The following is a 10,987-nucleotide window of genomic DNA, read 5'->3' as shown; positions in this document are numbered from 1 at the left end:
ACCTCCTCTGATAGAGCTTATGATCTAGACCATGAAAGAATGGTTCTAGCAGGACTTAGGAGAACTAAAGAACAAATACAGAGGCCAGCCTATTTGTTCAAATAAACCATTCCAGACATAGGTTTCAGAAGGAATCCGCCTCAACCTAAACCAACATTTTCAAATGTAGAATTTGAAATAAATATGATAAAATCTTTTGAAATCGAACATGAAAAGATAAAAAGATATTATTTGAGTATTGAAAATGCTGATAGAAGAATTTGGTTTGAAACAGCCTTTTAGAAGGATAAGCAAGACTATATATGGAAAGCTCACACTACTTTCACGAAAGAAAAGAAATTCAACTATTTTTTCTTTGCGTGGTTAGATCAGTGTGCTAAGAGATATAAGGCCATCTCCAGCCATAGGGCTAAATGTAGTCTATGACTAAAAATTTAGCCCCCCTAAATATTACTTTTTTAAAGAATAGTGTAGGGCTAAATTTTTGCATCTTTAGCCATGCAAGGCTATATTTTAGGATCCTTCATATTTTATTATTTTGAGAAAAACTATAGTACAACACTCATATATTCCACAACTATATATTGTTTAATTTAATTAAACTACTATTTAGAGACAATATTCCATATATGACACGTAATAAGAACAAGATTTCTGAAATGAGTGGGAGAGGTATTTATAGACAAATTTTAGGTTTTTAAATTTTTAAAAGAAATAATAATAAAGCCAACAGAGGCAATTAAAAAAATTAAAAAACTAGAATGGTTCAAGGGTCTGAGCTCAACGGTTATGAACAAGACTTTTTTTTTTAAACAACACTTGAAAATATGGCAAAAGCTTACCACATTTATTATTATTTTAAAAAAAAAAAGAAAAAAAGAAAGGGGGCGGGGGGGGTGAAGGAGGGGGGAAGAATAGGTATGGATTCCAACGGTCATTGCCAACAAGAAACATTGAAAAAGCTTTTTAAAATATATATATATATATATACAGTCCTGATCTCTTGGACCCCTGTAGTCTAAGAAATTTATGGTCACTCACCGTTGGATGTAAATTCAACGGTTCACTCATTTATGACTTGAATCAGGTAATAATCATTTATGTCATATTGCATTTATATATATCATTTTGAACCATTGGATTAATATCCAACGGTGGGTAACCACAATCTCTTGGACTCCTGTGGTCCAAGAGATCGGGACTGTATATATATATATCCAGCTTTTAAAAAGGGGAGTGGGGAGTGCTTTAATGATTGGTTGTTGAAAAGCACATGTATGGGGCCCATTATAAATTTGGCCTAGGCCAAAGCTGGCCCACATTTGGCCCGGTTGGAGGGCTAAAGGGCTAAATGTGGCCCTCCAAATTTAGCCAAAATTTTATTTAGCCCGTGGCTGGAGATGAGTTTTGCATTAATTTAGGGCTATATTTGGGATATAGCCCATGGCTGGAGATGGCCTAACATTCCTAAATATAGGAGTCATATATAAATGATAGGAAGCCCGTTCTTGACTTATACTTCAAAAGATGGGAAGTCAGTCAAAGCCATATATCCACCCAAGATGGTGATTAAACAAAAGGATGTGATAGCAGCTCCCTACAAAGAAACGACTTTCCTTGAAGATAGTGCCAATAGTTTTCGCACAACTAGTAAAGAAGATATAGGTGCAGTCATTTAGCAGAATATCTACAAGTTATTGCAATCTCTAGGAAAGCAAGTTACCACGATTGAAACATCTGTTTCCATAAAAGGAACATAAATCTGAACCAGGTCCCTCAGAAACCAAAAAGAATAAGGAAATGAGTCGAGCATTCTTTAAACCACCTCCCACCTTAGATAATAAAAACTTTATGATGGGAAGGACATTATCTGAAGATGAAAACTATGTTGACGTCCTAGCAAAGAAATTAACAAGATTGAATCTGTAGGATAAACAAGTGTCGGTTCTCACCGAAGGGAAAATAGATAACCTTGAAACAATGTTTAAAGAAGAACAATATGAAATTAATAGGTTAACAACTGAGAAGAGATTTACTCAAACTGCTAAGACTAAAAACTACTACCCTAGACCCACGCCAGTAGATTTAGTTTGAGGAAGATGAAATGTGGAATTCCACTCAGTATGATAGAAGCTCCATAGTGGAATGGAGTATTGATGGTCTAACAGAATATCATATCATTAATACCATGAAACATATGATGATGTGTTCTACAGCCTCTAAGATTAAAGGAAATGGAGATGGAAGGGTGGCTAAAGCTATTATCGCAGGCTTTGTCGGTCAATTAAAAGGATGGTGGGATTTCCACCTAAGCGACCTAGCAAGGACTCAAATCTTAAATGCTCAAGTGGCCATTGGCCAGCATAGTGTACAGGATCCAGTAATTGGAGTGATCACAAGTGAAAACGTTTACCAGGAAGATGCGGTAAATTCACTAATCCATACAATCACTCTATATTTTGTAGGAACTACAGAGTTGCAGCACGACAGGTCTAGAGAACTCTTAATGAACCTTAAGTGTCCAACCTTGTCCCATTTTAGATGGTATAAGGATGTGTTCTACTCTAAGGTATTTACGAGACAAGACTGTAATGTTGATTTTTGGAAAGAGAAATTTCTTTCGGGATTACCAATTCTATTCACTGAAAAGGGTAGGAATATAATTAAAGATAAAAATGGTGGTGTCATTCCTTATGGGTCTTATACCTATGGGGAATTATCCTCTGAAATTTGTGCAGAAGGATTAGCCCTTTGCACAGACATGAAATTAAAGAAACAGCTTGATAAGCAAAAGACCTAAAGAAGAAAAGAATTATGAGACTTTTGTGAACAATTTAGTATTGCACCAGTAAAATCATATTCACATAAACCACATAAAAAGGGAAAAAAATTTGGGGGGTGTAAGACTAGGAAATATGAGAAATACGAGTCTAAGTTTGAGCCTAAGAAACCGTATAGAACCTTTAGAAAAAGGAAATACGCAGGAGAACTAGTAAAAGGGCTAGTAAAGGAAAGAAAGGTGCGGTCTCAACATGCTATAAGTGTAGAAAAGTTGGACACTATAAATCCAAATGTAAGATGAAAGATAAAATCAGTAACTTAAGCATTAGCGAAGAACTTAAGCAACAACTTTGCCAAATAATGCTTAATTCCTCTGATTATGAGCAAGACAGTGATGACAAACTAGCTCAGCTTGAAAATGAAGAATTATTTGAATCTGATACTGAAACTAGCTCAGATAGTGAAGACGAGTGCGCCTGTCAATTCAATGATCTTAGAATATGTGTCTTAACAAAAGAAGAAAGTCTGATAATAGACTTAATTGTCAAGATAGAGGATCCAGAGAAAAAGAGAGAAGTGTTAGAAAGTTATATCTCTGTAGCTAAAGCAGGACCAAGTAACCCACAACCAGTTATAACTAATGTGAGACAACCAGTTGAAAACTATAGCTTTAAAACTATAGTAAACAGAATGAATGATGAAAATCATAAGAAAGAACCTACTCTCAATGACCTTCAGTGCGAAGTTCATAATGTGAAAGAAGAACTTCGGAAATTGAAAATTAGGGTTAGAGTTCTAGAACTCTATCGCCCTTTTTTGGAAAAGGATACAGAAGAAAAATCTGAGCAATTAGAGTTTGAAAATCTGATGGGAGAATTTCAAGAGAAAATAGAACCTGTGAGAAGAGAAGCCCTACAAGAAGAGCAGGTTAGTACCATGAAATTCTTTAATAGCATAGATAGAGTAATAGCTCAGAAATGGTATGCGATGATAACTATTGTGATTAATAAAACCAATAAGTTTACAGTTGAAGGGCTGATAGACACAGGAGCCGGTCTTAACTGTATAAATGAAGGAGTAGTACCCACTAGGTATTTTCAAAAAACTACCCAGGTTCTACATACAACCGTTAATAGCCAGAAAATGGAAATTCAATTCAAATTATCAAACATTGTTGTACTTAATCAGGGTATTTATTTTGAAACTCCTTTTGTTCTGGTGAAAGGTTTAAACCAGTCTCTAATATTGGGCACACCATTCATTAATATGCTTTATCCTTTTTCTGTTTCTGAAGAAGTAATTAGAACTGAGGTAGAAGGTTAACCTATAATCTTTAGGTTTTCTCAACCACAAAAACATAAGTATATTAATGAAATTCAAGAAAAAATAAAAAGGGAAGAATACTATCTATATCATTTGATAGAAGAAATGCTGCACAAAAGAATAGAGGTGCAACTGCAAAATAATGAGATAAAAGAAAGAATTGATGAAATTAAAAAGATGTTCGAAAATCAAGTTTGTGCTGAAATACCCAACGCCTTTTGGAATAGAAAGAGGCACATAGTTGAATTGCCATATAAGCCTGATTTTGATGAAAAGAAAATCTCAACCAAAGTCAAGCCAATTCAAATGAATGCTAGGTTAATGGAAATTTGTAAAGCTGAAATACAAGATTTATTGAACAAAAGGTTAATTAGGAAAATCTCTTCTCCTTGGATATGTTCTGCCTTTTATGTTGAAAACACATCTGAATTAGAAAGAGGAGTACCCAAATTGGTGATAAACTATAAACCTCTAAATAAAGCCTTAAAATGGGTCAAATATCTGATTTCTAATAAAAAGGATCCTTTGGATAGACTAAATAAGGCAGTCATTTTTTCTAAATTTGATATGAAATTAGGATATTGGCAAATGCAGATCGCCAAAAAGGATAGGTACAAAACAACCTTTAATGTTCCCTTTGGACATTACGAATGGAATGTTCTACCTTTTGGATTGAAAAATGCCCCTTATGAATTTCAAAACATTATGAATGATATATTTAATCCTTACACTGCTTTTACTATTGTTTATATTGATGATGTTTTAGTTTATTCTAATTCTTTAGAACAACACTTTGAACATCTAAATATTTTCTTGAAAGTTGTAAAGCATGCAGGATTAGTAGTATCAGCAAAGAAAATGAAATTATTTTCTTCAAAAGTTCACTTTTTGGGACATAATATTAATAAGGGACTAATAGTTCCGATTAATCAAGCAATATCCTTTGTTGATAAGTTCCCTGATGAAATTAGGGACAAGCAACAATTACAAAGGTTCTTAGGAAGTCTCAATTACACAAAATATTTTTATAAGGATTTAGCCCAAGACTCAAAATTATTATACCAAAGGTTGAAAAAGAACCCAACTCCTTGGTCTGATGAACACACTAAAGCTGTTAGGAGACTAAAAGTTAAGGTCAAAGAACTTCCTTGTCTAGCTCTAGCCAACCCAAAAGCCTTTAAAATCGTAGAAACTGATGCTTCATAAATTGGGTACGGGGGAATCCTAAAACAGAAAGTTGATAACTCAGAACAACTAGTTAGGTTCACCTGGGGAATTTGGAAACCAGCTCAAAAGAATTATTCCACTGCTAAGAAAGAAATGCTAGCCATTGTTCATGCTTTTTCTAAATTCGAAAGTGATCTTTTAAATAAAAGATTTTTGATAAGAGTGGATTGCAAGGCTGCAAAAGACATTTTGTTTTAAATATGTAAAAAATTTAGCATCAAAACTGATTTTTGCAAGATGGCAAAGAATTCTTTTTGCTTTCGATTTTGATATTGAATTTATTAAAAGGTGAAACTAACGCACTCCAGGACTTTTTAACTCGGGAATTTTGCAGGGTGCGAACTAGAAACTCCAGACAGATGACTCCCAATAAGAGTTCCTCTGCTCTTACTAAGTCATCCCCTCTTGATCCAAAGCCACTAATGTCTTCTTCTCCACATAATAAGGGTAAGGAGAAGCAGATTGCTAAAAATCCATTCCGTGAATATATGAATGTGTCTGTAGCAATCATTGAAATGAATGATCTAGATAAACACCCAAATTTTCGGGCTGATTAAGGGATAATCTTCCTCCCTTGAATAAGCCTCATATTTTCTATGAAACTCTTCTAATTGAAACTAAGTCTTTTAATATTGTTCATCATCATAGAGGTGAAAATACCAACACAATAGAATTCTCTAAATCCAAATTCTAAATGTTATTTCCCTGGAAGAGTGGGGTCCTAGCCCTGAAAGGGCCAAAAGATTTATCCATCGTGAAATTAGGCCATATTCCTATAATTTCTGGGATTATAAAAAAGCATGGGAATATGTTTTATGTTTTCAAAATCAAAACTATTCTCATACTTAGTTTATCTAGTTTAAGCTTCGAACTCTGAAAGAACTCCCAAATTGGTTCAAGAGCTTTTTTCTTATTTGGGGTCCTACTTTGGAATACCTTCCTCCTAAAATTAAGGAATTTTTTCAAATGAAATTTTGTAAATGGAATAAAAACCATCCTGATCAAAGGACCTTATTCATGTGGTTCATGATAATGTATGAACTACCATGGATATTAAAATGGGAATATGTTATTTTGGAGGATGTTGATGAGGAATGGACTTATATCCCGAATTTAGTCCGAAGTATCTTAATCAAATGGTGGGATAAATTCACTAGAGATCACTTGGCTCCTCTTAAGATCACCCCGACGCTTATCCCTTCCTTCGACCCTGCTGCTGCTCAACTTTTGGCCACTTCTTCTACTAATTCAAGTGTCTCCCAAAGGTTACAACTGTTGATAGACCAACTAGGCTCATCATCTTCCAAAGAAGACTTGAAAAAGAAAGTCCTTGAGATTCTTGATCTGGATGACGAATCCATGGCATCAGCATCTGTCACTCAGCTTGAAGATGAGGTTGACCCTTTTGCTAATGAAGACATGCTAGACAATTATCATCCGAATCTTTATGGTGGGCCTCAGTGATATTCTGTCTGATAAGAAGACAATTTGTAAATGTTGTAATTTTATGCTTTCCTGTGTCGCTTTAGCTTTACTTTTCCTCTGGTTAAAGCAAGATGCTCCTGCTTTAACTTTGCTTTCACTTTTGTAAAAGTTTGCTTTTTTCTTTTTGGCTATTTGCGGGAAAGTTCAGCAAGAATCATCAAAGTGAAGATGCTGCTTTACTGTAGGCTGCTTTGTGACTTCTTGTCTCTATATGACACGTCAATAGCCCCGAGGCTTTAAAAGGAGGACCTCTCCTCAGTTGCAGATCATCGAAAAAGTCTCGCCTAAGAAATAAACTTTGTACTTTTGAGTGTTTGAGTGATGTGAGTGTTTTATTTTCAAAAGTGTTGCTTCTGCGAAGCTTCTGTTAGGGACTACTGCACTTCTGCTTCTATGTAAGTTTGCTAAATATTAATGATATCATTTTTAATTTCGTTATATTCTTATCCTTGGTTTTGGCTTTGTATGTTTGAGTTTCTTACAATTATTTTGTTCATCCTCTACATCTCTACACTACCTTCCGCACGTACACAAAAGCTAAAAATTGATTAAAAAATTTTTGCTCTTAAGAGGCCGGGCCAGTACCTGGTATTAGAGCCAAAAGTCTCTAGAATAGTTGTTAGTTTGAAGGTTCTAACTAGGTTTTGCAGTATCTTGTTGGACAACAACAATGTCTATATTGTTTCCCATAAAAATGTATATCCACGTAATGTAATAACAGAATAACATAATGGTTATATATATATATATATATATATATATATATATAAATGATAGTGGTATATATTGTAAATTCTAAATTATTGACATACTAATTGCTTATTTGGCTAGAATTATGGATTTGTAAAACAGTATATAGTGGCATATACTCTGAATTCTAACGTGTGTGCTAACGTGGTTTCTCCAATGTATCTGGCAGACGGTACTTCCTGTTCATAAATAGAGTATGAAAAAGCATCGAGGACAATTATATATGGATTTCATTCTCCTCCAGAGTCCAACAAAACTAAAAGTCACGCCAATTTGCATGCTGCATAGTCATTATGAATGCCCCTCAATACAAATTCATTTAATCAAATCCCCTTGAATGAACAATTTCAATTCAAGAGAGATTCAAATCACATAATGGTAAAACTGATGAGAGTGAATACAAATGTTATAATGATACATGAAAAATTCATCTCAAAAGCGTGACCCAACTTAACCAACAAGCACCTTCAACAAGCAAAACTGAATCATGGGAAACTAAGTTGATGGTTGCCACCTCCTGATCCATTCTGTCAAAGTAGAAAGATTAGTCGAAATGTCTTGAATGCTATCACTCTTTAAGGGAAGAACGATATCTTGCGGGTAGCTCTCCTTTGCCTCCTCAAGCAGAGTTTGAAATATTTCACATTCAATATTGTTGGAGAGCTTTGACTCTGAATACCCTCTGCCACATTCAAAAAACACACAAACCCATAAACATAGGTTTTCATTTTTTGACTCTCAAGGAAGCAACACTTGAGAAAAAGCAGTGCTGAGAAAAATTACCTTCGAGTCAAGCGATCATACAAGACAGTGTTGTCAGTTTGGAGAACAACCACAAGATCAAACCATCTTTCAGGGAAGAAATCGCAACCATGGTAGTCCACTATGTTACCTCCTTCTTCCATTGTATCCTCAAGCTCATCGCATACCAGGTCTTCGTTGATGATGTAACAGTCTAGCTCATCATCCCAGCCATCATGGAGATTCTTGGCCTTCACCAAATCACCCACGTTGATGTGGCGGAGCTGTGTCGCCTCTGCTAAGGCGGACGAAGTTGTTGTCTTCCCCGTTCCTGGTGTTCCTGTCACCAATATGTTTGGCCTCTTCCTCACCATGGCCCTCTATTCTGCTTCAGAGCAAAGCCTGGATGAAATTTAAGGTGGGCCACGTGTCCCAAACAAATATAAATTTTTATTTCTGTACCAGGAAAAAAAAAAAAAAAACCTTTATTCATTAACTAACCTTTAATGAATATATAATTAACAATAACACTTTCACACCTTAAGTTCTACAGATAAATGTAATAACCAGAAATTTTTTTTTTTTTTTGCAGCAACACAACTTTCAGTTGACCAAATCTAAGAGCTATATGCAATTTGTAACTGAACATTCAGATTTTCAATCATACAGCTACAACACAACCAGATTACAAACAAACCAACACCACAAGCAATCTTATCAGACTAGTCACTTTACTAACCGGCATCTAAGCAACACAAAACTTAATTAACCAAATTTCATTCAATGTTAAACTAACCAGCAACTCAACCAGAAATTATACCAACATTTCTCAACAGAACCAAATTACTCCATTCGGATTCAGAGCTTGAAGCAAAGTAAAAATAAAAAGAACAGACCAACAAGTCAGTAACATGGCTAGCTTACCAGTGACTCTGAATAACTCAACACACCAACTCAACAAACTCATTTGTGAATAAAAAAGAAGCTAAATCAGTAAGAACTTAAAACCTAAACAAAAATTTAAAAAAAAAAATAGGGCAGATTATAAACTAAACTAGGAAGCTCTTAACACACAGAGTCTATTATGCAGCTGTGCCTGTATTTGGGTGCCCCAGAAATAAACATTACCAAACCCACAATAAGAAAATATAAGTTAGTGGTATATAATTGTAGTACCTCAGGCAGAAATTAAACATTAAACTATGAAATTGAAAGAATTGAAATCACTTGGTACAAGAGAAAGGACAACAAGGATTAAACCCTAAGAACAGAGTGGAAGAAGAATAAGAAGAGGAGGAAAGCTTTAGTGACGAGCACAAGGTAAATGTTGTGCTGGTTGAGCTATGATTGGCCTATTATGGGTTTATCTTCAAAACTGAGCACAAAGGACGCTCCGGAAGAAAGAGCTTTTGGGCCAAAACTAGGACAACAATGAAGGACTACAGTGGGTGAGAACTCATCTCTAGATTGATCAGGTTCGAAATTAAATAACCGACTCACAAGTTGAGTTTTCAGATTCAATCTATAATAAAACATTACTTTGGCAAACAAAAACAAAAAAAACCTATAAAACATACAATATATATTATCCACAATGATTCTCTTATCCGGAAGTTAATCTCCAAATTTCATCCAAATGCATCTACCGGCCTATAGTGTTGGAAACCGAGTAAGCATCCAGATGAAAACCAGACATTTTCTTCTAGATAAGAAAATGACTGCTATTGTCTAAAATACAATACCAATTATTATTACAAAATACATAATAGCTTATATCAGACTTGGTCTTTTATTGTGTCTTTCAAGCAGAAGGTAGACTAAAAAATTTATCTCATGCAGATTTGTTCTTCTACAGTGCATGTGTTGGGAACTTTTGGGCAACAGAAGCTTCTCCCTGAATTGATTGTGTCCAACATTTGCATTTCAGACACATGGGAAAATTGAAGTCTATGAGATATTCCCTTATTTTTTTATTTTTATTTTTAATACAAGCAATAGTCTAATTAATCTAATCTACGGGAAGGGGGATTTGAACTTGGGTGCAAGGGGTGAGCCCATTGCCCTGGCCAAATTGCCTAACCCACGTCTGCTACTCTTCATTAGATAGGGTTCCCTAATTAAAGCCACCTAAAAGTTCACTATTGTACCCCAGAACTATGGTAAGCAATGGTATTCTTCATTTGTCTAATTGTCATTTCTTCTAATGTTTCAGAAAGAATTAGTGATTTCATGAGATGTCTAACAAGATTGCAATGATGTGCTTAAACTGTTTATTTTTGGTTAAAATTCTTTTGTAACCATTGACATTTCTGAGGACACCATTCAAGGAATTTTTTGTTTTTATCAAATTCAGTATATAATAGTTGTGCAGTTTTCATTTTCATCACCGAGCAATAGATTTTGAAGACTTTCAGAATTTGATTGGACTCATGCAGCTAAAACATTAAAAGAGAAAAAATTAATATTTAAAATAAAAACCTGGCGAGCAGCAGATGCAGACGGTTCCTCCTTTTCTTCTTCTTCGCTCTTCTTTCTTCTTCTTTCCACTTCTTCCTTCTTCCTTCTTCCCTGTGTTTTGCTGCCGCCGTTTGATTACAGACGTGTCTGTCGAGAAGAAGAGGCTGGGTCATTAAATCGACTTTCCAAATTTACATTTTAACCCCGATTTTTCTATAATTTT

At 34.9% G+C, this 10,987-nt stretch overlaps 1 protein-coding gene across 2 annotated transcripts; it reads right to left on the bottom strand.

The window, feature by feature from the left end:
* Nucleotides 1-7,775: 7,775 nt before the first annotated feature.
* Nucleotides 7,776-10,929, bottom strand: LOC117632688 (adenylate kinase isoenzyme 6 homolog). 2 transcript variants are annotated; one of them, XM_034366617.1, is made up of 3 exons: nt 10,786-10,929; nt 8,350-8,763; nt 7,776-8,248 (listed from the first exon to the last, which is right to left on the bottom strand). In XM_034366617.1, exons 2-3 carry the CDS (start codon nt 8,679-8,681, stop codon nt 8,062-8,064), a joined length of 519 nt encoding a protein of 172 aa, XP_034222508.1. In that variant the 5' UTR covers nt 8,682-8,763; nt 10,786-10,929; the 3' UTR covers nt 7,776-8,061. The 2 variants fall into 2 exon arrangements, with proteins under 2 accessions (XP_034222508.1, XP_034223157.1); XM_034367266.1 differs by having other exon boundaries at nt 8,350-8,709.
* Nucleotides 10,930-10,987: the final 58 nt, after the last annotated feature.

This window comes from Prunus dulcis, chromosome 1 (assembly GCF_902201215.1).
Source record: "Prunus dulcis chromosome 1, ALMONDv2, whole genome shotgun sequence".
NCBI classification, from domain to species: Eukaryota; Viridiplantae; Streptophyta; class Magnoliopsida; order Rosales; family Rosaceae; genus Prunus; species Prunus dulcis.
Note: the sequence above shows the minus strand (reverse complement) of the source record. Positions and strands in the feature narration are given on the sequence as shown.

Coding starts and splice junctions, on each gene's coding strand:
- LOC117632688 (XM_034366617.1), bottom strand. CDS start 8,681: ATGGTGAGGAAGAGGCCAAACATATTGGTGACAGGAACACCAGGAACG. Junction 8,249..8,349: donor TATGATCGCTTGACTCGAAG/GTAATTTTTCTC, acceptor TGAATGTGGCAG/AGGGTATTCAGAGTCAAAGC.